A 25,048-nucleotide genomic window follows, 5' to 3' on the forward strand; every position below is an offset into this window, starting at 1 on the left:
ATCTTATTTAAGTGTCCAAACACGAATCATTTTCACACACATGCATATAATTTGGTTTGGGTTCCTCGGTATCCAATTTTCAGTCGCCCCACCGATTATTGTAAATAATTCCCTTTGAGTATCTTAAGTGAACCCATTGCCGCAGACGATAAAACTATTTGATTTGCATCATAATTTTAATAATGTTCCTCCCCCACCCCGTTCAAGTGTGTTGTTCTACATTTCCCCGAATTTCTCGAAAAACCCATGGAAAAATAAGAAAGAAAAACAAATTTTTAACTGTATTTATTTATCGATTTTTTGGGTGTAACAAAATTTGATTGCGAAAAATTAAATATACTATATATATTATTAAAAATCTGAAACCCTATCCACAAGAAAAGAAGAGTGTCTCTGCCCAACATAACACACCATGTCTCAGGGAAATGAACCAAATTGATTTAACAATCATTCGCTACAGTTTAATCATACTTTCCATGGAAAAAATACCAGATATTACGAATCTATTACAAGAAAACCACACACATACACGCATAAACACACACACACAAACACACGCAGACTCTGAAAACCATCTAATTATACAGTTTAAGAATTATTATAAAAATGATTTTTCTGTTTCTGTGAATCACCAACAACAACATTGTTTTTCTCTTCTTTTTTTCTTTGCGCGTTTGAACGAACAAATTAATAATACTGAATGAAAAATACTGAAAAATACCGAACTATCAAAAATAATACCGAAAATGCAATCAATCAATTGAAAATCCAATACAATTAATTGCGCAGGCTCCAAGGCCTGGCACATGCGGCTAACCTTCGAGCGGCTCTCGGGCGGCTGCAACCTGCACCGTTGCAAGCTGTGCGGCAAGGTCGTCACCCACATCCGCAACCACTACCACGTCCACTTTCCGGGCCGCTTCGAGTGCCCGCTCTGCCGGGCCACCTACACGCGCAGCGACAACCTGCGGACCCACTGCAAGTTCAAGCACCCGATGTACAATCCGGATACGCGAAAGTTCGACAACCTCATGTCCTCGTCGGCGGTGGGGGCGGGTGCCACGCCCACGGCCAGCCAGTTGGCGGTCGCCTCGCAGGCGGCCATGGCAGCGGCAGCCGCGGCGGCCTTTAATGCAGCGCAACAGCAGCAGCAACACCAGCAGCAGCAGCAGCAACATCACCAGCAGCAGCAACACCAGCAAGCGCAATCCCAGCAGCAGCAGCAACAACAACAGCAGCAGCAACAGCAATCGCAGCAGCAACTCCATGCCCTGGCCCAGCAACACATGTTGCAGCTGCAGCCACAACACCACCAGCAGCAGCAACACAATGCCACAAGTGAATGATACAGTCAGTACCTGGGCTGGAACTACGGCGCCTGGCGCCACGATGACCACAACCTCAAGCAGCAGCAGCAACAGCAACCCCATCAGCAGCAGCAGCAACATCGCAAGGCTCCGCCCTTTAACTTCTATGCCCGCGACTATTACTACCAGCAGCATCAGCCGCAGCAGCAGCCGCAACAGTCACCCATAAGCAATGGCAACATGCGACAACAGCAGCAGCAGCAGCAACATCGACGACAGCAGCAACATCCGCCTGCCCAGACGATCATCATCGATGAGAGCGACAATGAGCTGGAGGAGGAGCAGCAGATGAGGCTGAACTTTGAGCGGTACATGGAGCAGCTGAAGCAGCTGGCGCCCTACGATCCCCAAGAAACTTTGTGCAATAGCAACACCAACATTAACATTAACAGCAGCAGCAACAGCAGCGGCGAGCCCACGAATGCCAATCCCATGGATGCTACTACAACTACTACTAATAGTAATATTAATAATAATAATAACAATAGTTATGCTAACAACAGTGCTAGGAGCTACGGCAAAAGGCAACAGGAGTAGCGACCTGCAACCTGCAACAGCAACAGCTAAGGGCAACCTGCAACAGCAACCAATTGATACTCAATGCAAAGTTAATTTAGATGAGAAAATGTCTTAAATGTTGAAACGATTTAAGGGTAAGCCAAATTTATTTGTCAATTATGTAGAGGAGAGGATGAATGGCCGGCTGCGAGAAGGAATCTAATGCTGATCTGTGCAGAAAGCGACATATTGTCATGGTTTCAACTAGATGCGGATGTTGCAGTCACACACCCACACACACGCACTTATATACAGTATAGTAAATCTAGTTGTAATGGAGTTTTTAATTGTAAAAGCAAAAAAGGGTTTCCAAGGCAGCTAACAAAGGAGGAAAAGGGGTGGCAAATAGGGCCAACAGCGGAGCGAAAAAAGGTTTTTAACTAACAGCACTCAAATATTTACAAGAAGAAGTAAGAAAATTTAAACTAATTGTATTTCAAGAACTACCTACTCACATATATGGAATTAAAAGTAACAGAATACAAATTTTACAAATTAAAATCGTTGGACCTGTCAGACATTTGTGCCAAAATCTCTTGGTGGTAGTGCCAACTTCCTTGGCTGCACTCTCTCTTTTTGCACCTGTTCGTTGTTGCATTTAACATTAATACGTGCACACCCACAAAAACCAAGCCCCCAAACACCCCCAACAAAAAAACCACACACTAACCCACCCGGAAACCACACTGATACTCTAAAAAAAAAAAAGAAAAATTGAGTAGGAGCAAACACCGAACATTGAAGACATTTTGAACCAGAGATTTCTATGCTGCTAACCATTTTACTGTTTTATATAAATGTATATTTAATTACGATCTAATGAATGTCACGTTTTACGCATATAACAAGAATTGTAAAATATTATAATAGCCTTACTCTGAACTTAATCGATATTTATAAACCAATATTCAATGGGAATTTCTCTGCATCTATGATGTACAAATCGGTGCGTTTAATATCGATGTTAGTTGACCTTGAAGACATGCATTACGGTAGCCCTAATCTTAGCGAAGCAGTTTTAAACTAATCTAATCTAAAGTAAACTAAACTAAACTAATTCACTGATTACGGATACTAAACTAATGTTAATTTATTTATAACCATCCTGGGAGTGTGTGCGAATGAGTCTCGAACCGAGCGATTGCCGAGGGATCTGATGTATATCGATGCGATCCGATACGATCTGATGTATTATAGTTAGCGATAGCGATAGCGATAACATCGCCAGATCCGATTGTCATTGCATGTGGCCGAGTTTGTTATCCAGTCTATATTATATGATATACCTACTTATGGACACATGCGTGAGCTATTCTTAATTCTTGCAGACTCTTCTTACGGTGTAAATATGATTGATGATTCTCCCACGATTTCTGCTAGTTAGTGTATATTTGAAATCAGTTTTTGTAATTTGTTGTTGTACATTGATTGCCAAATCCCCGATATTGGTGCGCACACACACATGAGAACACAAACACGAGCATATGCAAACACACACACAAACGAACGTCTAATTGCCTAAAGAATTAATGCATAATTCTATTAAATATACATAGTTATATATTATATACACACATATTCATAATATTTATTTGTTCTACTTCTTAACATGAAATGTTTAGTAATTAAATTTTTATTATTAATAATGCTACATCAAATACTGCCCCCGACTTAATGTTTGTTTAATGTTTATTTTTAACGCTGTTTTGTTAAACAAAAAATTTAAGAAATTTATCTATATATGATGTGATAACTATAGTAAAACTAAACACACACACACACGACCACAACAAAAAACACCCACACACACACACATTACAAATTGAAATTATGTTAATTAAGCAGGAGAGTAGAAGTTGAGGTTTTTTTAAAAAACGATCGAAAGTAATCTATAATTTGTGTGGTATGCAAAATGGTGCTAAATCCAAATATACTTTAAAGTATAATGAATAGGAAGAGAGGGAACGAATGGAGGAGGAGGTCAGCCCTCCTTGAATCGTATCGTATGTGCAATATGACTAGTTTTCGTTTAAGGTGCAGGATGTTGACGAGACCACGCAAAAGCCAACAATTTCAATTACGCGAAGAAAGATAAAACTTAAAAGTATAAAAAATATATGTAAATACAAAGCGGTGCTTACCCCCACATAAATAGATATTCAAAGTCCCTTTAAATGTCACAAAGAAAGGAGAGGGGAACGGACACCGCCAGAAAACTAAATAAATGTTAGCATATCACTATGAATATGATTATAAAAAATATATATACATCTGATATAGCAGCAGGCAGCAGAGCAGTTAGTTAATGAGAACTTTTCGCTACAATTTCTGTGTCTATTTACAATAAATGTCATAAAAAGCTTATCAAATTACCGAACACACACCATCCACACACGAAAAGCCAACACACCACAGCCCATAAACACACTCTCACCTTTATTTTGGCGCCTTTTTTGAAACATTTTGAATTCAGCAATTGATTTCGATTTCTATTTTGACTTTGACTTCGTTTAACCAATTTTAACAGCATTTTTGCAGTCGATCAAGAGTGGTTCGAACCCCTAATTTTAATGACGTGCTAGTTTCAATGTAAACTAAGTTTAATCTTATCTTTTGTATTAATAAATGCAATACAAACTATTTTTAGTTTTATTTATAAACAACAACAACAGCAGCGGCAGCAACAACAAACGAATGTTGAGAATAAAAACAAAAACACAAAAAATAGAGAAAACGCAGAAAAAATATGAAATCAGTTTAATTAAAGTTAAGCAAATTGAAGCAAGCCCACAAAAATGCTTGCAGCATTTGTTACAATTTATATATACACATATGAAATATATATTACAATATTTTTTAAAACGATTTTTAATAAACATTCTATCTATTATGGCAGCCTTTCAATGAAAAGAATTGAATAACTAAACAAAAATAAACCCAACCCGTAATAAAATCATAAAACCATAACTGAAGAACAGGCAGATGAAACCATCTCACACACACAGACAGACAGAAACACACACACGAACACACAACACACACACAGGAACAAATGAAACAAAACAAAAAAATCAAAAACTAAATCAAATAAATTGAATTTTATGGAAACAAAACCAAATGGTGATCACTTTATTATTTTTGATCCTCTGACTCCGAAAACCGAAACCGAATCTCCGAATCCCGTTCTGCTGTGCGCTTTGAATTGTGCTTCCAACGATGTTAGGGGTGCCCATGAAAAGTCGATCTAATGTCTAAGAAACCATATACCTTATATACTATATACTATATAAACCAGCCCACACACTCACCCGCACATTTGTCTACACACATGCGCGCACTCAAACACACTCAACACACATATACGCATAGAGAATTTTCAAACCTCGGCCCAATTTCCTGTTTTTTTATGATTTGAATTTGTTAACCTAAACCTCTTTTCAACATTTACGAATACCCTACTTTTATCTAAATAAATATATATGGATTTATTATGTATCAGTTTCAGCCGAATTCGCTAAGTGTAAGCCAAAATGATTCGCTGCACAAATGAGTTACACCCAAAAAAATAAGTAATTGGTATTGAAAAGTACGAATATACAGGAAGAAAAATGTGTGAAGCAGCCGAACGAACCCCTCATTTGAATTCATAAAAGAGTTATTGCCCACATTTGTGCTATAAAATATATATATTTATATAAAATACATCTACATGTATGCGTCGATTGTGACTAATTTTATTTGTATACAAGTAATAATTAATGCTATACCCCAAAAGCCGAAAAAAAGGATATTGCAGGAGCAAACGGAGGCATTTTATAAGTTAATTTGTAACCAAACAGTGCGAAGGATAATTGCGTAACAAAAGTGTAGCCTACTTATCCGGCGCACTGTTTACATGTACTTCACAAACGCTTAGTTGTAAAGTGATCCGCATTTATATACTACATTTATACTTCTAAATTTTAAACTATGAACTATATTATTAAAGAAAGTAAAGATATTTCATTTGCACGCTGAAATATGTGAGGAGACGCAGAAACGATCCAAAAACCTCTTGTGTTAGCTACACACTTATGTATATTTTCCGTTGACCTAAGTTGCTTGATTGTAGTTAGTGACGTTTGTTTGTTTTTAAAATTATATACATTTTTTTAGTATTTTCCCTTAGTTTCCTAGTTTAGTTTTGATCTTTTTTCATGATGCCGCCTAAGTATATTTGTTTTTTAGCTCACAAAACGAAACTATACCTATCTCTGTCTCAAGCCATGTATCTCTCTCCCTCTTTCTCTGTCTGTCTCTCTCTCTCACACACTCACTTTTACACCACCCAACCACCGACACCCACTATATCTCTCTCTGTCTATTATAAAAAAAAAACCAAAACCAAACTACAAACAAAAAATTCAAAAAATCAAAGAAATCTATTTCTCTGGGCTGATTTTCGTCCCGCTCGACGGGCTGTTGTGTGTTCTGTTCTTCTCTTTCTCGTTCTCGAACCGCAGGCAGCAGCGCCCGCCACCACCTGTCGACCCCCCTGTCGACCTCGTCGTCGGCCTCGCCCCCGCCGCCCCCTTTCGGGATGCACCTGTCGGCGGCCCTGAAACGCGAAATATATCCGATGCACTACATCGCCGCCGCCGGCAATGGTCACAATGGCCCACAGGCGCATGGCTTCAATCCGGTATCGGGCAATACGCCGAATAGTGTGGGAGGAGGAGCGTCGGGAGGAGGAGGAGGAGGAGCTGGAGTCGGAGGAGCAGCTGGAGCCGGGGGAGCAGCCGGAGCAGCTGGCCATAATTCACATCACACCATGTCGTACCACAACATGTTCACGCCATCCCGCGATCCGGGCACCATGTGGCGTTGCCGATCCTGCGGCAAGGAGGTGACCAACCGCTGGCACCACTTCCACTCCCACACCGCCCAGCGGTCCATGTGTCCCTACTGCCCGGCCACCTACAGCAGGATCGATACGCTGCGCTCCCACCTGCGGGTCAAGCATCCGGACCGCCTGCTCAAGCTCAACTCGTCCATTTAAGGGCGTGGCCGGGGCCCCCAGGCAGCCCATCATCGCCAGCTTTACCAGCAGCAGCAGCAACAGCAGCAACACCTGCAACAGCAACATCAGCAGCAGCAACAGCAACATCCGCAACAGCAGCAACACCTGCACCAGCAACATCAGCAACCAGCTTACTACATCAGCAACTATAGCCACATCAGCAGAAGATACAGCTACAGCGAGAATCTAATGTAAATCGCTGCAGCCCTAGGTGGATTTTTTCTTGCATTTAGTCGTCGTCTGTACATTACCCACTAGCTATCCGAGCAATAACAATAACCCAAAATAACTAGTAGAACCGAAGATGCTATGGCATACATATACTATATATTGATAATCTTAACTATAAACTATTGGTAAACTTTGACACAATCGTCCCATCAATTTATAAATGTGTATAACTGAAGAGAGTTAGGAAAAGGTTTCAGTTGCTAAAAAAGGAGGAGGAGAAGGATATGTACCCTATATAAAGCAGGGAAAGCAGCGAAGGCAGAACAAACCGTTTCGAAGGTTTCTAAATGTTGTTTCCTACAAAACTAAACTACACAAATAAATAACTACACTAATGATAGAGAGAGAAGGTCGAAGGAAACGAGATTCGGTCAGTGGCTTGGGGTCACCAAGACGCCGCCGATGGGGTCACCAGGAGGAGGAGGAGGAGGAGGATCAGCCAACACAGCAACAGTCACCCACAACTACAACTACTACTCATACGAAGGTCACATTAGGTTTTAGTTTATCCTAGCTCGTAGTCTTAACCAATATGTTCTGCAGAGTAGGCAACGGATGAGGGCTACTCAACCAACTACAAAGAAATTTTCATATACCTCAAATGCATTTCAGTTTTATTGTTGATTGCTTAATTTTAGTCTACGTAGACCGTTAGCACTTATTCGTAAACTACCCCATATATATATAATACATACGTTATTTTAATCGGTTCCAATAGTTTACCCATGTTTTCCTCTGTTTTTATTTTCTTTAGTAATGTTTCCCCACAATTCTGATTTTGTCCTATGCGTTAAGTTAAAGTTTCTAGGATTAGCTCGAACCACTTGAACCACCTCACTTTTTTGTTAAGCTTGTTTATATTTATGGTCAAATGTTTATTTAGTTAAAGTACACTAAAACATATATATTAAAACCGGAAGGAGAAACGAAAGTTAGTTGATATGAGGGCTATACAAGAAAAATAATCATATCACAAAAATCTAAAAAAAAATGATTGGAAAATTCTATAAAAATTACATTTTAAATTGCTTAATTGTCTGCTAAATTGGCAAGAAATTGGAAGATTTCGTTATAATTTTTAATCGACTATCTTGGCCTTTGATTACCATAACCAAAACGTCCCCGCAGAGACGGCAAAAGTAATTAATTTTAAACATTTTGTGATAGACAAAATTATGTTTCGGCACAAAATAAATTTAGAAAAAATATCTATAAAAAAGCAAAATAAAATTAAATGTGATATTTTCGGCACAAAACTTTACATGAAAGCTAAAAGAAAAAAATAACAAAAAAAAGATAAAGTATTGCAGGGGCTAAGCACCATTTGGCTAAGGTCGCTGGCCCTTTGCATATTTATTTAGAAGATTTTTGTTATAGCGTTATTCAAAATTGTTATCTTTCGGTCCAAAGCACAAAATGTATAAAATTACTTTCTAGTTATTCTATAAACCTACTTTTACTTTAACTTTAAAATCCTACTTGATTTCCTAATTTTAAGTTACGTGCATGTGCGTGTGTATATGTGAATTGGAAAATATGTACACACAGAGATCATAATTTTATTTAGTTTTACGTTGATTGAGTTGATAAACTTTAAGCCAATAAACTACCGCAAAATTCAGAAAACAACAAAACAAGAACAGCACAGATGTTAAGGCAAACCACTACTACACACAGATTTATGTACCAAAAATGTAATAAATATGAAATTATATGAAAAACACAAAAACCAAGCAGCGAGAAACCAAAAGAAAACTAACTAGAGAAAGCTGAGAGGAGACCAGCTGGATTTTTCTAACCTTTTTTCCAAACATAAGCCTAAATCGTAAATGAAATATTTTTATACATCCATCTTGTAATCGAAATCGGTCGATCGAAAGGAGAGCTACTCAAGATCTCGGCCAGAAGGGGTTGCTCTGTGGAATCTCGGCTCTGGGATTTTAATTCCGGATCTCATACGACTCCACGTTCGTCACAACAGCGAGTTGTAACTTATTTTTTGCTCTACAGTTACAAACTCAATTAATCAATATGCAAGTAAAAATTGTGGCGGTGCCCAAATCATGGCACACATCACAACAATGAAAAATATTATTAACAGTTTTTCGTCGTCTACCAGTTTAAATAAATCAATCCATAAAGATCTATATATATATATCAAGCAAAAATATATATATTTCAAATTTATTCAAATTAAATCAAAATATAATTCACTAGCAGCATTTAAATGTCAAGCGAAACAGCAAATAAAACCAAATAAAATTTATGATTATTATTATTACATATATCAACAACACTCGTTTCATGTTCTGCCCCCCATGACCACGCCCCTACTTGGAAGCACAATTCAAATCGTTAGGTTCGGGATTGAGTTTGGGTTCGGAGCCCTGATCCTGGGTTTTCGGGTTGAAGTTGAGGGTGGGCATTTCCTTTTGCAGGCAATTTTATGCCCCGTCCTCTGGGACGGCACCTCTGGCGGTGGGGTAAGTACTTGGTTCGTTTGGTGAGTTCAGTAGCCATAAATGGCTGCTGATTTATATATTCCTTGTAACTTGTAACACACAACAATTCATGTTGAATTTTAAATATAAATGTAACCTTCTTAAAACAAAACTATTTATATATTCCATTATTTTTTACTTATTATAATTGTTATATTTTATTTGTTTGGTTGGATGCAACTTCCTATCATCCAATCTCTTTTGAAATAGCAAGTAAGATATATTTTTTTACAATAATACAAATTAATAAAAACGATGAATGTGTCGCGAAGATTTTTTATTCAACTATTATATTATTAAATAGAAATAAACAGGTCGTAGCGGGTTTACATCTTTAAAAAGGACCGGATTGCAAGCTGCTATGGAATCTTAAAAAAAGTCTTCGCCAGAGAACGAGAACGGCAATTATTAAATATAACCGATATGTATATCAAATGAATTTTATTTTTTTAAGTTTGTTTTAATAAATCTGTTTTATGGTCTTTAAACACCGAAATAAATTGTTTGTGAAATACAAAATACCGTTAACTATGTCTTTTTGAATTTTGTATACGAACCCGCCAAAATTGTAGCGTTGCCACCTGTCACACAGCATAGTGACAATCTATTTATCAGTTTTAAGCCGATTGTTCGATGGCCGATTGTTACCTATCGATAGACATAATAAATACTGATGCAGCTATCGAAAAACAAATTTAAAATAAAAATCTGTTCAATATTGTTTTTCCATAGATAATTCGGGCAGCTCTAGTCATGAAAGCAGAAGGGCAAAATAAGATAAGTAATTATGATACTCTACATATGGAAATGTATTCATAATGTGCAAGATATACCCTATATCTTTCGTGTTACATTTTTGTACTTACTTTGTGTCCATTATTTTTTATTCCTTATAATAAATATACAAATTTAGCAAAACTCTTCTGTGCCGCCTTGACAAATACTAAGTATTCACCCAATACTTTCACATTTAGAATAGCCGCAGCACACGCACATACTTTATTTTAAAATTAACTTTTTTCCGCCAAAAATCGACCGATCTGCCTAGAACTATCGTTAAATTCGTGCTATTTGGTATTTAGGGTGGCTGTTGCGACATTGGTCGCCCTGTGCCACAGGGGCACTTGTGCGGAACCTACGAGTTTTTCTGCTGTGAGACGAGACGCAAGATTAAAGAAAAACAGGCGAAGAGGGAAAACGGGAAATACGCGGGAAGTGTGTAGCAAAATCGCCAATTTTCACGCGCAACGATTGACGAGAATAAACAGCGTAAGTAGCGGAAAAGCGCAGGGCGATTGCAGCGGTAAATGCAGAATGCAATGCGCCGGAAAATTTTGCATAAATTTTGTGAAATTTCAAGTGCGTTTGTGTGAGTGTGCAGCAGCAGCAGCAGCAGCGAGTGTGTGTGTGCGCTAGGGCGCCCGCGTGTGTGTGTGTGTGTGTGTGTGCGAGTGCGCTGGTGTTGAAAAAATCTATCTCTTCGCTACGCATTTTCACCCCCCGTTTTTGCGTATTTCATCGCTCTTCCTCTTGCTCTGTATCAGCACAGCCGCCTGTGCGTCTGTGTGCGTGAGTGCGTTCTCTGCTTTCGTTTTTTAATTCTTTGTTTATCTTTGCGTATAGTTTGTTTGGGGGCCGCCAGTTTTATTGTTGTTACCCGATGGCGGATGCTCTTCCCCGTCCTGATTCGCTCTGATTTATAGCCCCTGTGAAAACAGTGACCAATTCGATTCCGAGATTCGCAAAAGATATCGCCGCCACAGCACACACCATCGTTAATCAAAGTGACAGATAATACAAATACATATTGTTAAAGATCATTGGAGAACGGATTCCAATTGGTAAAAAAAATTCCGAACTATTTATTTTTTCATTTTGGATTGTAACTATTACTATTACCTTTTAAAGTAAACTTCTCCGCACCAAAATCGCACAGTATTTGTCATTTAAAATGATGAAAAATTAGATAGGATATCCATATTTTCGATCACCTTTTAAAATTTACAAAAACTTCTACGAATCTTTAAGTTTTGGAAAGATTTTTAGGGAACTATTTTGATAGCTAGGAGGATCAAGCAGCATTATATATGATAACTACTACTACTACAACTATTAGTTACTTGTTTTTAATGGAGAACTTCTGATTTACTGGATTTTCGTAATCCATCTAATACCTGATACAGCTCGCCTCCTATCCCTTTCCCGACCATATTGCACCTGTCCCCGTTGATATCTTGATTGCCCCGTTCATAAATTTGACGTAAATTGCCTTATTTAGAACCGCGGGCACTTGCTCGCATAAATATCTGAGCCGCTTTATTTGTTTTCCATACTTTTTGCCTCTTCCCCGGGGCTTTTCCGCTCATCTGCTCTCTACCTTTGCGGAGATTTTCCCTCGAAATAGTTTTACCGCAGTTCAATTTTGGCGCCCGCGTGGATCGGTTGTGTGCAGTCGGAGGAAAATCGTTCGTTTGGCTTTTGGAAAATGTGCCGTGCAAAGGCGTGGGTTTATTTTTAGCCAACTTGCTGATTTCCACACTCGTCGTGCTCCACAAATCGCATTGAGAATCGACAACTGACCAGCTAATTGCCCATCGCCAGGCTTTAAGGTCTTTCCACAAGAAGACCGAGCAACTCCAGAATCCGTGGAATCGGTTATATAATCCATGAAAGATTGAAATGCCCAGCAAATTTCAGAGGAAAAGCTCTCCCGCTGGCGGAGGAGGGGCGTCCAGTGTTTCCTCTACGCCGAGCAATCAGCCCCGGAAACGGGTGAAAAGATGCTGCCGTAATTTCGTCACCTTCATGTGCACCCAGGTGGGCGTGGGCGCCCTGATCGTCTTCTATGCCATCTGCGGGGCCTTCGCCTTCATGCACATCGAGCGGCAGTTCGTGGACGAGACGACCGGGCGTGTGCTGGAGCTGCGCCAGAACTGCTCCCAGCAGCTGTGGAGCATCACGGAGGAGCACAACATCGTCGATCGCCGGCGCTGGACGGAGGCCACGAATGCGGTTCTGCGGGAGTACCAGCAGCAAATAGCTGGCGTCGTCAAGCACGGCTATGTGGGCCGGAGTCCGGAACAGATCTGGAGCTTCCCGGCTGCCCTGATGTTCTGCCTCTCGGTGATCACCATGATTGGCTACGGCAACATGGTGCCTCGAACGCCGTGGGGCAAGGGATTCACCGTGATCTACGCCACCTTCGGCATACCCCTTTACATCCTGTACTTCCTGAACATGGGACGAGTGCTGGCCCGCTCGTTCAAGTTCCTCTACCGCTCCATGCACGACTGTACGCAGGAGCATCCCCGCCTGGATCGCCTGGACGCCCTCGAGGGAGGTGTCTCCATGGCGCGCAAGAAGGTCATTGTACCCTCAACCGCTTGCCTGTGGGTCATATTCTTCTACGTTCTCACCGGCACCGTGATGTTTGCCAACTGGGAGAAGTGGAGCTTCCTCAATAGCTTCTACTTCTGCATGACGTCGCTGTGCAAGATTGGATTTGGTGACTATGTGCCCGGCGCTTCGCTGACCACCACGGCGGACGTGAATGCGGCGACGCACAAGCTGCAGGAGGACATCGCCGCCGATCCTGCCGAGCTGGCCCAGCTCCAGTCCGTGGCCGCCGACCAGCATTCCAAGCTGGCCATTAACTTTGTCTACATGCTGCTGGGCATGGGTCTGGTGGCCATGTGTCGCAACCTGATGCGCGAGGAGGTGCGCTTAAAGGCGCGCGAAATGCGCGAGGATGCGAAACTCTGCATGGAAGACACGCGGCTGCGTTTTGTCGGTTGTTGTGGCAGTCCCCGGGATGCCTACGAGGATGATTACTACTAGGAAAGCTAACTCAGGGATGGGAGGTGCTCTGGAGCGAGGGATTCTATAAGATTTGGAGAAGTTTCTATATAAGCTGCCCTATTTAGATTAGATTTGCAACTATTATGGGTGTATAAGTATACTCTAGTTTTTGAAAAGAAAATTAAGAAATTATATTTCTAACTAGTAGAAAAAAGATGTCTGTCAGTGAATAAGAAAGATAATATTAGGGGGTTTTAGGGATACTTACTTCTTAACTATAATTTGACTACCAGAGATTGTGTGTGTGATGTGATAATATGCTGCAATTGGTCTTTCCAAGCAAGTAACCCCCTCTGAACCGATTTGATCCTGCAGCTCACCATTGATCAATTCCTGCAACTGCAAGAGCGGATCCGTAACTTCGAGGGCATGCTTGGCGGCGGCAGCGGGGAGCGTCTGTGCACGCCAAGCACTTCGGCCGGCCCATTCCGCATCTTCTCAGTTACTGGATTCCAGAACCGGGCCAATGACATTGTCTACTGCCCGCCGATTGTGCGCCAGCACTCGGTGCACGTCCCCGAGGACTCCACGGCCATCATCTACTTTGGCGGGGATGTGCAGGACTTTCCGGAGAGCATGGAGACGAACCGCGACAGCCGGGGTTACATGAAGTACAACCTCGAGAACTCGGCCATCCTGCTGCGCGAGGCCTTTCCTAGGTCACACATCATCGTCATCCGGCCAGTGCGGTAAGTTTAATGTCTAAAATATATTTTAATTCGTATTAATTATACTTCTTTCCCTTGGCAGCATGGAGTTCAAGACATTCAGTTGCTTTGACAACTTTGTGAGGGGCAACAACGCTGGAGTTCCGGATCACACGCCCATGAACCATGCCCTCCAGCACCTAGAAAAGTGAGTGTCCTGGCGAGTAGTCTTAGTATCCGTAATAAAACATGTCTTGTATCCAATTAGACTGCTCCAGAATCTGTCGCAGCGCCTGATCTCCATACCCGAGAACGAAATCCTCGATCAGGCCGCCCAGGCAGCGGCAGCTGCGGCGGCGGTGGCTGCTGCTGCTGCCGCCGCTGCCCTGACGCTATCCAACGCCACGGTCACAGCGGAGTCCAACTCACAGTCGGCACCGGCCAGCGACAGCAGCCAGGAGATGGACATCGACATACTGCAGGTGCAGGAGAATATCACAGTGGATGCGGATGGCGCTGTTATATTCCCGATAGAGGGCAGTGAGGCGCCAGAGACGGTGAACAATGTATCCGGCAATAATGGCAACATTGGCGGCGGGAGCAACGATGACAGCAGCAGCAGTGTGAACAACCACCAGGAACAGGTTAACAACCAGCAACTTCAACAGCAGCAGACGGCGACGGCTATAAAGATGACTTCGCCCACAACGGCGCTAAGTGCCACCACCAACAATGTCGAGCACTACAACAACGACTGCGCCACGAGGACGGCTCCAGCGGCAACTGCAACATCAGCCTCGGCCACTGCCACATCCACGGCAACCAGCGACAGCAATCCCCTGTGGTGGCGGGAGAACCTCAACCTGGACAAGTCCAAGCTGGTGCTAATTGGCTTCAGCAAGGGCTGCGTCGTGCTCAATCAAGTGAGTCGCGTTTGGTTCGTTAACTGGTTGACCCACTCGCCACTACGCCTGCTCCAATTCCTTTCAGAATGACCGATGAATTGAAATCTCGGAATGTGAAGGAATGGCGGGAATAAACTCTGTGACCTTTCTAATCTCTAATCTCATTTTTATTGCAGTTCATCTACGAGTTCCACTATCTAAAAACTCTGACGCCCGATGACAGCAGCATGTGCCGCCTGCTCTCCCGCATCTCGGACATGTATTGGCTGGATGGCGGGCATGGGGGCCAGAAAAACACATGGATCACATCGCGTAGTCTCCTGGAGACGCTAACCCGCATGGGTAAGTGCGGAGAGTGCATGTCAAGTAGAATCAACTAACGAGTGGGACTCCTTAAGCAGGCATGAACATCCACGTCCACCTGACGCCCTACCAGGTGCAGGACGACCGTCGACCCTGGATTCGCAAGGAGGAGAAACTCTTCACGGAGATGCTGAGACGGCTGAATGCGCCGATCACCCGGCACTTGCACTACGACAACCAGCCGGCGAACCTGATGACCCACTTCGAGGTGCTGCAAGCCTTTTGCCAGCACGTCCATGCGCTGAACCAGCAACAACAGCAGCTCCAGCAGCAGCAGCAACAGGGAGTGGCCATCAGTGAGCAGTCTGCGGCGACGGTGGCCACCAACAATGGGAGCAACAATCTGTTGGAAGCCGGCGAGGAGGCAAAGTGACAGCTGCAACTGCATCCGCACCACCACAGACGTCGCTTGCATGCGATGCGCAAAGGCACCGCCGCCCTCAAGCGTCAGCAGGTGGCGCAGCTGCGCCAGCACCATCAGCAGCTGCTGGCCGCCGCCCCGGAGCTCGCACTGGCCTCCTCCTCGCGCCTGGCTGCGGCCCTGATCTCGTCGGCAGTGGCTCTGAGCGCCTCGTCCGCGAGCCTTGTAAATAATCATCATCACCACGGCCATATGCAGCAGCCGCCACAGGCGCGCCATCACCATCATCCGGCAACCACTCACAGGCATCATCACCACCACCACCACCACTCACATCACCACTCGCACCACCATCATCAGTGTCGCTCGAAACGCAAACTGCAGAAATTGTATTATACGCTTTGCCGTTAGATCTGTAACTAAACTATATCTATGTATACTTGTATGAGAGAACGTTTCTTAGAACCACCAGCAACATCAGCACCTAGCCTAAGTCGAATCACGCCTATCACGCCCCCTACTATATGTTCAGAGCTTCGTACCTCCTTTTTGTATATGTATTTATTTATTCCAAGTTTTTTTTCTTATTTCCAAACATCTTACTTTCGTAATTTACCCTTAACTGAAAGAACAATCTCATCAGTGCAATAATATACATACATCTGTAAATGTATATTAATATATACATATATTAATATGCTGATTTTAAAATCATCTCTTATTTTATACAAACACTCCAATCTATTTATTTGTAATTGAAAAAGATTTGTGATTTGCGCACAGGATAAGAACTTCGCAGAGCATCCACTGTAATTGTAGCGTGTCTCAAGCAATTTTCGTTTTAAGAACCCCAAGGAATTTATATATCACCCGCACAGACGCATTAACCTAACCAGCCTAGAACACACACACACACCCCACAAAGCCCTCTGATTAAGTATTACTTAGCATAAGCCCTACTTTAAGTTGCAACTGGCAAGAAAACCACAACAAAATGTACTTTACTTAGGCCGGTCCTCAGTTTCGATCGCGAACTGGGATCAAAGTATCAAATTTGTGAGACGAGAATCTTCTCGTCCAGGCATAGTATACGTAGTTTTTCTGATTGTGCTGGACAAGTCAATGAAGTAGAGCTGAAAAATCGATGTTATCGATGGTGTATCGATTACAAAGAGTATAATATCGATATTGTCGGTGTTTTCAAGCTCTTCAATAAATTACTCAAATGCGAATAAAGTGAATTTTGCCAAGTCAGATCCGAGAAATAATTGTAATGGCGCGCGTTCCTTAAACTAAATATATCGATATGGAGATCATTACCGCTTCCGCTTATCCAAACAGACGAGGCAGAGACAGCAATCCAATTAAACTTATAGCGCATATAAGGGAATAATTACACAAAATTTCGTACCTTTGTAGAATTTGCAGTTCAAAATTGCTTTAGAGTTTGTCGGTGTACATTTTACGAATTAAAATGCACAATTTTAGGCAAGAAACCTATTAACTTAAAATACACACGGCCATACCATTTTAATGAGTATGTAGATGTAAATTAAACATTATAAATGAGAACGCTGCGAATTTGAAACCAAAAAAAAGAGTTCAGAGAAAGTCAAGAAAGAAAACCTAAAAGAATTCCCAATGTAAATTCTGATTTTTGTGGTCTGGTAATAAAATGAATAAGCATACACGTATGGATAAAAAATAACGAGCACGAAGGGGATGCTTCCTGATTTCACAATGCATTTGGAATTAAATTCTATTAGTGAATTTTATAAAACAGCTTATCAAACGTGAGAGCAGAAGCATTCCCAGCCATCGTATTTCTGGAATTCTTTTATTCAATCTACTTATTTTAAAATAAATTACAATTCTATTGTACTCGTACAAAAAATATCGCTTGTGATGCGCCAGACAGCTTCATCCTTGAGATTGGTGTCCTGGGTGCACAGGTGGAGGAGGAATTGGAAGAGGAGGGCCGGGCCGGGTCGGTTGGATGGGGAATCCCGGCCTGCAACTACGCACAGTGGTTGGGGCACCTGGCCCCCGTGGTCCACTCGTCGCTGCCGTCGCAGCAGTCGCACACATGGTCGTTGATCCGGCTGCTGGCCACGTAGACGTCCAGACCCCGGCCCGTAATGTGGCGCTTCTGGTAGCGGCAGTAGAAGCGCCCCTTAGCGCAGGCATTCGTGCTGGGCTCGTCGCTGCCATCCTCTTCGCAGTCGCAGTAGTTGTCATTCAGATGGTCGAAGGCGATCTCCTTGGAGCCATCCAGACACCGAAACTTGCCCTCGAAGTTGGGCTTGTACGCGTCGTAGTCGAAGAGCCGGGTGCCCCTGAAGGATTACGAACAGCATGGTGAGGATTTTATACATAAGTAGTCGGCTATCCCACTTCCCACCTGACAATCTTGATGGGCTCCTCGTGCCCAGCAACCGCTGAGGTGGCTCCTTCTGCTGGGGCAACTGCATCCGCCCCTCCCCCATCGAAGTCGTCCACGTCGCGTTGCTTGCTGCCCAGCGACTGCATCATCTGCTGGTGCTTCCGCTTGATCTGCTGCAGGTTCCACGGAGCTGGCACACCGGGCAGCTGGTTCAGCGAGAAGGCCTGATATTATTGTTTATGCACTCATTAAATCACATATTGCAACTGTCCAAATTCTCGCGCGGCTCACCTGGTACGCGATGAAGGAAATCCCCACCAGAAAGATGAGCAGCAGGAACATCTTCGACTTCTGCTTGTAGAAGGGCTTGAAGTATATGTTCTCCCGCTTCACCCACGTCTTGCGCATATTGTCCTTGTCTTTTGGTTCTGCTAACGTTCTGTTCTGTATAAAAAATATGTTTTGTTTACGAAGTTGCATTGTTTTTGTAATTTCCGGCGTTTTCCAACACTGTTTCTCTGGGACTAGGGTTGTCATCACTCAGAGGGAAATTATTGATAGCCGAGTTTTTTTGAAGGGAAATTTTAAAATTTAAATATATTTCGCAGAATATCTTAGTATTTATTTATAGTAATAGCACAAAATACAATAATAACGAAATTTATATTTAAATATATTTGATACATATATTTACATTTATTCCATATTCATTTATTTTTCAAACCCAAAAAAAAAAAAAAAAAAAAACTGTTCATACAATATTAAAGTATCCAAACACCCATCACTTCCATAGAACAAAACACCTTTTTATTTCCTTATTGTATAAATACATACATAGTTAAAATTGAGGAATAGTTCTAAGATGTCGGCTCTGGGTATAGTAACTCTCGTCTTTTGAGCATACTATCATCGCTTTCCAGGTAGAATTTTTTGTTTTGTTAAAAGCATGTAAATGCAGTGGACATTTGAGCATATGTCGCGTGTAAACTGAGATAGGCTTATGAGGCGTGAGGGGGAAATAAATAAATTCAGATGGAGCAAGGAATGGATTTGGCAGTCTCGGAGGGATTAGGCGGCCTTCAGGAAGGCCTCATGCCTGTACACCTCGATCACGTTCTCGATGATCTCCCACTGGTTCTCGCGGGTGAAGTCCTTGACCAGCGGCTTGTACCACATGGCGGATTCGTCGGACTCGTCGGTGAGCGGCACCTGGATGCCGTAGGTCTGGAGAGCCAGCGATAGGCAGCCAATGGCCACATGGGTGGGCTTGAACTTGAGGATATTGGCGCTGTGGTGAAAGTCCTGCAGATACGAGGCCGCGGCCTTGGCAATGGGCACCGAGTTCCACACCTCGGCGCCCACCCAGTCTTGCAGAGTCTTCATGTAGTGTAGTAAGTACTGGAATATTCAGCTTTATAAATGGTTACAGCTCTCGTAATATAAAATAAAACCCACCTTGTGGGCCAGATCTATGTTGAGATCGAAGCCCAGGGTGCGTGTGATGAGCAGCTCGGCCTGGACAATGGCATCCCTCATCGACCAGTACTCATCGTTCAGATCCAGTGGAGCGTTTCCCCGGTTGAGGGTGCAATATGCCACGTTGATTACATCGCGTATCTTGACGCTTTCGTCGTCCTTGATTTTGCCAGCCAGATACAACGAGGAGGCGGCAATGAGCTGGGTAGTAAAGGGGTATACTTGTGAGAGGAGTTTACTTTTTGGATGATTGGTATACCCACGAACTCATCGTAGTCGCTGGCCTTGACCTCCCGGAAGAAGCGGTGGTAGACTATGGCCGCACAGGCCGCCGTCAAGGGCTTCATTTTCAACTTGGCTGCGCACTCGAAGATGTACATCGGCACCACACCGGGTTTGTTCAGTTTGCTGTGGCAAATATTTAGAGTTATATGACATAGAGTTAGGATCTGATCCTGCAACTCACCGATAGTCGATGGGCTTCATGGTCTGCGCCTTGTTCGACTCCACGTGCTGCTGCAACGACATGACATCCAAAACGTTTTTCATACTGCCTTTCCCGGACCAAACGGAACCGAACTGAATGAAAGGACGGTGGCGGCGGTGTTTGGAAGGCCCAGCGAGTTCGTTGGCACCCGAGGAGCAGTGGGAAATGAATGTGAGTTGAGACCGCCGAAAAATCGAGAGGCGACAAACCGGTTTGCTTGGACTGCAGCGCTGTAATGGGAGATGTGATGTGCAACGCGATCGGGGAAAACTAACTAACTAACGGGGCCTGCGGTACGTCAGCTGTTCGATTGGGGTTCAATTAAAATGGTGGCCAGGTTGTTGGTCGCGCAGCCCCAATCTCGGACTCCCACTCCACAGGCTCTTTTCAAAAATAGTACCTACAAATAACAGGCCAAGAAACAGCTGTTAGCCCAGACAGTGTTGATAAGCTGCAGTTCGCTACCCGCGATGAGCTTTTTGTGCAATAAATGCAGGCCTAAAAATGATTGCCAACGTGTGTTGAACTAAAAATGTTAACCTGCTGAATTTGAACTTATTTACCTTAACGTGTCAAATTTATCCGTCTACGAAATGCACAAGTCGTTGCTCAACACTGGCACTCTCTTACAAAAACTACACAGGGAGAAATAATAAAGTATATCACAAACAACAGAAAAATGATTTTATATCCATTTTCGGAAAAAGTGCTATTTAAATATAATAATTTTTAAAATATTCTCTTTGCGATAAATAGTCTCGACATTCTTTGGGTTATATTTAAAGATATTTACTAGTTTTCTTTCATTTAATTTAATTGTTGTTAAAATGTACTGAACTAGTTTATAGTGTGAGCATAATCAACTATTTTCCTAAGTGTACGATAGTCAGCGAGCGATAACCGACCATCGATAGCACTCGATACACACACTTAATACATCTCCACCGCCAGCTGTTCCGCCCCCTCGCCCAGCGCCACCCCCTCGGGCACTATCATTGCGAAAACCCAGTGCAACAGCAGCCAAAAACAGCAAATGCGACGCAACCAGTGGAAGATGGATCAATAAAGCGTCAGTCTGCAACCCCCGACCGCTAATTGGATTCCCTTTGGCGCCCAGCCACAGGAAACGGAAATCGAGTAGCCGACCAGCCAGGCCAGTGAGTCTGTAATCGCTCTTCGCTTGCGAGATACACAACAAAACAAAGAGGCAAACAGTGAGGATGAAGGCAAGCAAGACGCGGGCTGTGCGACTCACCAGCTTGACGGAGGATGTGGCCGTCGTGCCGGAGGATGCTCCCTTCCGGGCCCGTCTGCACCACCTGTTCGGTCAGATCGAACGGGAGTTCGAGCAGCTCTACCTGGAGAACCAGACTCGTAAGTACCATATAAGCCATCCAAAAATACCTTACGTTAACTGACTTGTATAATCGCTTTTACAGTGCAGGAGAAACTAGAGATAGCCACCGCCACCAAGGAGTCCGTCACCCAACAGGATCAGCGAGCCGCTGCAGGAGGATCACTGAGCGCCCAGGCTTCCTCCACAGCCCTTTCCACGCCCGCCACCCAAGCGGATGAGGTGGCCGGCAGCTTTCTGGCCGCCGCCTCCAGCACACACAAGAGCCTGAAGGCCAAGCTGAGCAGCGCCACCGGCGGCAGCAAGGCCAAGGCCAGCAACAAGATCAAGGCCCAGACCAGTCGCATCGTGTCCAGCTTCAAAGCACCCACAGTGGTCAGCACGGTGGTGCGCGAGTTCGGCGGCCACAAAGATGGCATATGGCAGGTGGCCGCCAAGGCGGGACAGCCCATCATTGGCACCGCCTCCGCCGATCACACGGCCTGCATCTGGGGAGTGGAGAGCGCCAGGTGCCTGCTGCAATACCAAGGACATGCTGGCTCCGTGAATTCCATCAAGTTCCACCAGCAACGGGATCTCGTGCTCACCGGCAGCGGCGATGGAACAGCCCACATCTGGCAGGCAGCCGTCAACTGGGAGGTGCCCAAGTGAGTACCTTGAAGATCATTGGAAATCTCGCCAATTAACTAGTTCTCTGTTCTTCAGGAAGGGTCATTCCTCGGAGGAGGAACTGGATGACAGTGATGAGCAGGTGGAGGATCGCGACCGCGTCGATACCCTGCGCACTCCGCTCTGCGAGTTCACAGGCCCTGGCGGCCATCTCTCAGTGGTGGTGGCTGCCGACTGGCTTTCTTCAATGGATCAGATAATCACGGGCAGCTGGGATCGGACTGCCATCCTGTGGGATGTGGAGACTGGCCAGCCCCTACAGCCGCTCACCGGCCACGATCACGAGCTGACCCACGTGTCGGCACATCCCACCCAGCGTCTGGTGGTCACCGCCTCCAGAGACACCACTTTCCGGCTGTGGGACTTCCGAGAAGCCATCCCGGCGGTCTCTGTCTTCCAGGGCCACACGGAAACGGTCACGTCCAGTGTGTTTGCTCGGGATGACAAGGTGGTGTCCGGGTCGGATGATCGCACTATCAAAGTGTGGGAGTTGCGCAACATGCGATCCGCTTTGGCCACCATCCGCACGGATTCCTCGGTCAACCGACTGGCCGTGTCCAGTGGCGGAATCATTGCCATACCGCACGACAATCGACAGATCCGGCTGTTCGATTTGAACGGGCAACGCGTGGCCCGATTGCCTCGAACCAGTAGACAGGGCCACCGGCGTATGGTGTCATCTGTGGCCTGGGCGGAGGAACCGCTGCTGGACTGCGACCTCTTCTCGTGCGGCTTCGATCGTCGCGTTTTCGGCTGGTCCATCGTCCTGCCGAAAGACAATTGAAGGCGGCTGAAGCGGAGAGCTGCACCAAAGGAGTGAGGAGGAGGTGCAGACCTGCGGAATCCAAACATCTCTCGAACAAACGCATCCCGCGGCGATGCTCATGCTTATATGTAACCGTTTTTCATAGATCAAGTATTACGCAGACATTGTTCACGATGTTCAACTATCTAGGTGTCGCCCTCTGAGTGTAATTATCGTTGCTTTTTGCCAAATAGTCGTGGCATATCATGCTGCACGAACTACATATTATCATTGTTATAGCATATACATGCGTATGCATTGGATTTGGGATGAAGGGCTCGGAGTGCAGAGCTTCCGACGTCCACTTCCGATTTTATCTGTGTTTACTACCATAATACATATTATAGATGTCTAAGGCATTAACGTTTTAGCAAACAGGAATAAACATAATCAAGCACCCGAATCATTGCTGGGTGTATCCTAAAAGCTGTCTTTAACTTTGGATTTAAAGAGCAGTTCTATTACAAACGATTGAAGATTCTACGGAAATACTTGGGATATGGTAGTCCAAATTTATATGGTTTTTCTGAGTACATATATATTTGTTCATATCCTTTCTATATACATACATTTTGGTATAACTTATTCGTAACTAAGGCAAAGTTTTTGTAACGATTAAAACATATATATTTATAGTCCCACGCCCGATTCGGGGCCATAGCTTTGGAATAGTGTGGCGGCTGCTCACAGTTTGGCGAACTTCAGCACCAGCAGCCCTACGAGAATGCCCACCTCCAGCAGGATGATGAGGATCAGGATGATCTTGTTGTAGAGCACCTCCCTGCCCAGCTTTCGGATGATGACCCTCGACTTGGAAAGATCCTGAACGGCGTCCTCCAGGCGGCGGGTGGTGCGGAGCAGCGACTCCCTCTGCTCGCCCAGTTCACCCAGCACCTGTTTACCGGTTATCCCTTGTTAGTTAGCTCCAAATAGCCACTTTTTCGACGTATTTACCTCGGCTCCCATGGTCTCCGTTTCAATGGCAATCTGGTTGGAGCGCTGGATACTGTCCGTCGTCCGCTGCAGGACGTCATAGGTGCTGGCCGAGAGCTGCGCCTGCCGGCGATCGTGGTCGCTGCCACTGGGCAGCTGGCTATAGCCGGCGTGGGACATGATTTTTACGGAGTTTTACAATAAATTAAATGCGTTTTGGTTTCAACAAAAAACAAAACAATGGCAGGGTGTGACCAAATGCAGTAGCATACCGAAGTGCACTCAACTAAGGTGCTAACGCGTTTTTGCTTGCCATGGTTCGTTGAAATGCCACCTGTTGACACTTTACACTCTTTGCAACACTGGTTTCGGTTTGAATTTAAAAATTATAAACATATGATCTTGATATCATAGTTTTTTTATGGTTATTTATATTATAGGATTACTTATTTATATTTTCTTTCTAAATATATATTTTTTAAATTATAAAATATATGAAATAAGATTATCCACACAATGGTTTCTTTTTGACTTAGGAAAACACCATTAATTAATCAACGGAAAATATAATTATGTTTAATTGATGAGTTACTGGAGTGACAAATAACAAACGATAAGCCAATTGACTGCTTCCTTGTCGGACAGCAGACAGTCAAGAGGTCTGTTGGCCACAAATAGAAATGGTACAAATTTATCATTCCCCTTTTAGCCAAAGATCGATCGACTCAGCCCCCTTTCCAGTTGCTAGGGCCCGGAGAGGGTCGATTTATAGTGCTGACAAAACCAAAACAAACAACTGTCAATACCAAGTCGACTTATCTAGAACAGGGAATTACTCGGTTGAAGCGTTATTAATTTAAATTGATAATGGCTACGCAATGCGGACATTGTACATATGTAGCACTCGAGCCTTTCGACTTTAGTACGGGTATTTGTCGATTTCTGATTTCTGATAACGACCACGAACCCCGATCATACATAGTTGGCATGCCCGAGATGGGCTGGGGAGAGTGCGAGAGTCGGATCTTCTAGAGGGTGTGAGTGGTGGAGAGTGAGCGTTATGGAGAGCTGATTCGCGACTGCGAGGTTCC

At 44.0% G+C, this 25,048-nt stretch overlaps 7 protein-coding genes across 16 annotated transcripts in view; 4 read left to right on the forward strand and 3 right to left on the reverse strand.

Moving 5' to 3' along the window:
• Positions 1 to 9,454, forward strand: part of LOC108024259 (sex determination protein fruitless) — a 142,222-nt gene extending 132,768 nt beyond the window's left edge. Inside the window, exon 8 of one of the 3 annotated variants that reach the window (XM_017094211.3) lies at positions 6,428 to 9,454. In XM_017094211.3, coding sequence (XP_016949700.1) covers positions 6,428 to 6,963 — 536 coding nt within the window. In that variant the 3' untranslated portion in view covers positions 6,964 to 9,454. Of the gene's footprint in view, positions 1 to 789; positions 1,378 to 5,424; positions 5,732 to 6,427 lie in introns of those variants that run through there. The other 2 variants (XM_017094203.3, XM_050888957.1) reach the window with 2 other exon arrangements.
• A 1,377-nt stretch (positions 9,455 to 10,831) lies between these two features.
• On the forward strand, positions 10,832 to 17,104 carry LOC108025125 (mitochondrial protein C2orf69 homolog). 2 transcript variants are annotated; one of them, XM_017095396.3, is made up of 6 exons: positions 10,832 to 10,985; positions 13,890 to 14,263; positions 14,325 to 14,429; positions 14,490 to 15,144; positions 15,303 to 15,468; positions 15,525 to 17,104. In XM_017095396.3, exons 2-6 carry the CDS (start codon positions 13,944 to 13,946, stop codon positions 15,860 to 15,862), a joined length of 1,584 nt encoding a protein of 527 aa, XP_016950885.1. In that variant the 5' UTR covers positions 10,832 to 10,985; positions 13,890 to 13,943; the 3' UTR covers positions 15,863 to 17,104. The 2 variants fall into 2 exon arrangements, with proteins under 2 accessions (XP_016950885.1, XP_016950893.1); XM_017095404.3 differs by having other exon boundaries at positions 10,833 to 10,985; positions 15,528 to 17,104.
• On the forward strand, positions 11,791 to 13,873 carry LOC108025140 (TWiK family of potassium channels protein 18). The gene has a single exon (XM_017095416.3). The coding sequence runs from the start codon at positions 12,396 to 12,398 to the stop codon at positions 13,551 to 13,553; it is 1,158 nt and encodes a 385-aa protein (XP_016950905.1). The 5' UTR covers positions 11,791 to 12,395; the 3' UTR covers positions 13,554 to 13,873.
• A 573-nt stretch (positions 17,105 to 17,677) lies between the features above and the next one.
• LOC108023550 (uncharacterized) lies at positions 17,678 to 18,757 on the reverse strand. Of its 2 annotated transcripts, none has more exons than XM_017093139.3 (3): positions 18,525 to 18,757; positions 18,252 to 18,439; positions 17,678 to 18,186 (listed from the first exon to the last, which is right to left on the reverse strand). In XM_017093139.3, the coding sequence occupies exons 1-3, from the start codon at positions 18,711 to 18,713 to the stop codon at positions 17,868 to 17,870; spliced, it is 696 nt and encodes a 231-aa protein (XP_016948628.1). In that variant the 5' UTR covers positions 18,714 to 18,757; the 3' UTR covers positions 17,678 to 17,867. The 2 variants fall into 2 exon arrangements, with proteins under 2 accessions (XP_016948628.1, XP_016948619.1); XM_017093130.3 differs by having other exon boundaries at positions 18,252 to 18,457; positions 18,525 to 18,754.
• A 261-nt stretch (positions 18,758 to 19,018) lies between these two features.
• LOC108024421 (cyclin-Q) lies at positions 19,019 to 20,777 on the reverse strand. 6 transcript variants are annotated; one of them, XM_044091168.2, is made up of 6 exons: positions 20,760 to 20,777; positions 20,601 to 20,694; positions 20,176 to 20,426; positions 19,973 to 20,117; positions 19,689 to 19,910; positions 19,019 to 19,631 (listed from the first exon to the last, which is right to left on the reverse strand). In XM_044091168.2, the coding sequence occupies exons 3-6, from the start codon at positions 20,256 to 20,258 to the stop codon at positions 19,302 to 19,304; spliced, it is 780 nt and encodes a 259-aa protein (XP_043947103.1). In that variant the 5' UTR covers positions 20,259 to 20,426; positions 20,601 to 20,694; positions 20,760 to 20,777; the 3' UTR covers positions 19,019 to 19,301. The 6 variants fall into 6 exon arrangements, with proteins under 6 accessions (XP_043947103.1, XP_043947102.1, XP_043947104.1 ...); XM_044091167.2 differs by having other exon boundaries at positions 20,597 to 20,694; positions 20,760 to 20,775; XM_044091169.2 differs by lacking the exon at positions 20,760 to 20,777 and having other exon boundaries at positions 20,597 to 20,727.
• Positions 20,778 to 21,126: 349 nt separating this feature from the next.
• Positions 21,127 to 23,450, forward strand: LOC108024412 (WD repeat-containing protein 37). Its single transcript, XM_017094331.3, has 3 exons — positions 21,127 to 21,570; positions 21,636 to 22,197; positions 22,256 to 23,450. The coding sequence occupies exons 1-3, from the start codon at positions 21,417 to 21,419 to the stop codon at positions 23,001 to 23,003; spliced, it is 1,464 nt and encodes a 487-aa protein (XP_016949820.1). The 5' UTR covers positions 21,127 to 21,416; the 3' UTR covers positions 23,004 to 23,450.
• An 86-nt stretch (positions 23,451 to 23,536) lies between these two features.
• On the reverse strand, positions 23,537 to 24,232 carry LOC108024432 (uncharacterized). The gene is made up of 2 exons (XM_017094353.3): positions 23,979 to 24,232; positions 23,537 to 23,918 (listed from the first exon to the last, which is right to left on the reverse strand). The coding sequence occupies exons 1-2, from the start codon at positions 24,135 to 24,137 to the stop codon at positions 23,709 to 23,711; spliced, it is 369 nt and encodes a 122-aa protein (XP_016949842.1). The 5' UTR covers positions 24,138 to 24,232; the 3' UTR covers positions 23,537 to 23,708.
• Positions 24,233 to 25,048: the final 816 nt, after the last annotated feature.

Source organism: Drosophila biarmipes, chromosome 3R, assembly GCF_025231255.1.
Source record: "Drosophila biarmipes strain raj3 chromosome 3R, RU_DBia_V1.1, whole genome shotgun sequence".
Classification (NCBI taxonomy): Eukaryota; Metazoa; Arthropoda; class Insecta; order Diptera; family Drosophilidae; genus Drosophila; species Drosophila biarmipes.

Coding starts and splice junctions, on each gene's coding strand:
- LOC108025140 (XM_017095416.3), top strand. CDS start 12,396: ATGCCCAGCAAATTTCAGAGGAAAAGCTCTCCCGCTGGCGGAGGAGGG.
- LOC108025125 (XM_017095396.3), top strand. CDS start 13,944: ATGCTTGGCGGCGGCAGCGGGGAGCGTCTGTGCACGCCAAGCACTTCG. Junction 14,264..14,324: donor ATCGTCATCCGGCCAGTGCG/GTAAGTTTAATG, acceptor TTCCCTTGGCAG/CATGGAGTTCAAGACATTCA. Junction 14,430..14,489: donor GCCCTCCAGCACCTAGAAAA/GTGAGTGTCCTG, acceptor GTATCCAATTAG/ACTGCTCCAGAATCTGTCGC.
- LOC108023550 (XM_017093130.3), bottom strand. CDS start 18,713: ATGCAACTTCGTAAACAAAACATATTTTTTATACAGAACAGAACGTTA. Junction 18,458..18,524: donor TTTCCTTCATCGCGTACCAG/GTGAGCCGCGCG, acceptor CAATAATATCAG/GCCTTCTCGCTGAACCAGCT. Junction 18,187..18,251: donor GAGCCCATCAAGATTGTCAG/GTGGGAAGTGGG, acceptor GTAATCCTTCAG/GGGCACCCGGCTCTTCGACT.
- LOC108024421 (XM_044091168.2), bottom strand. CDS start 20,258: ATGAAAAACGTTTTGGATGTCATGTCGTTGCAGCAGCACGTGGAGTCG. Junction 20,118..20,175: donor ATGAAGCCCATCGACTATCG/GTGAGTTGCAGG, acceptor TATTTGCCACAG/CAAACTGAACAAACCCGGTG. Junction 19,911..19,972: donor CCAGCGACTACGATGAGTTC/GTGGGTATACCA, acceptor TTTACTACCCAG/CTCATTGCCGCCTCCTCGTT.
- LOC108024412 (XM_017094331.3), top strand. CDS start 21,417: ATGAAGGCAAGCAAGACGCGGGCTGTGCGACTCACCAGCTTGACGGAG. Junction 21,571..21,635: donor CTACCTGGAGAACCAGACTC/GTAAGTACCATA, acceptor TCGCTTTTACAG/TGCAGGAGAAACTAGAGATA. Junction 22,198..22,255: donor GTCAACTGGGAGGTGCCCAA/GTGAGTACCTTG, acceptor TCTGTTCTTCAG/GAAGGGTCATTCCTCGGAGG.
- LOC108024432 (XM_017094353.3), bottom strand. CDS start 24,137: ATGTCCCACGCCGGCTATAGCCAGCTGCCCAGTGGCAGCGACCACGAT. Junction 23,919..23,978: donor CGGAGACCATGGGAGCCGAG/GTAAATACGTCG, acceptor ACCGGTAAACAG/GTGCTGGGTGAACTGGGCGA.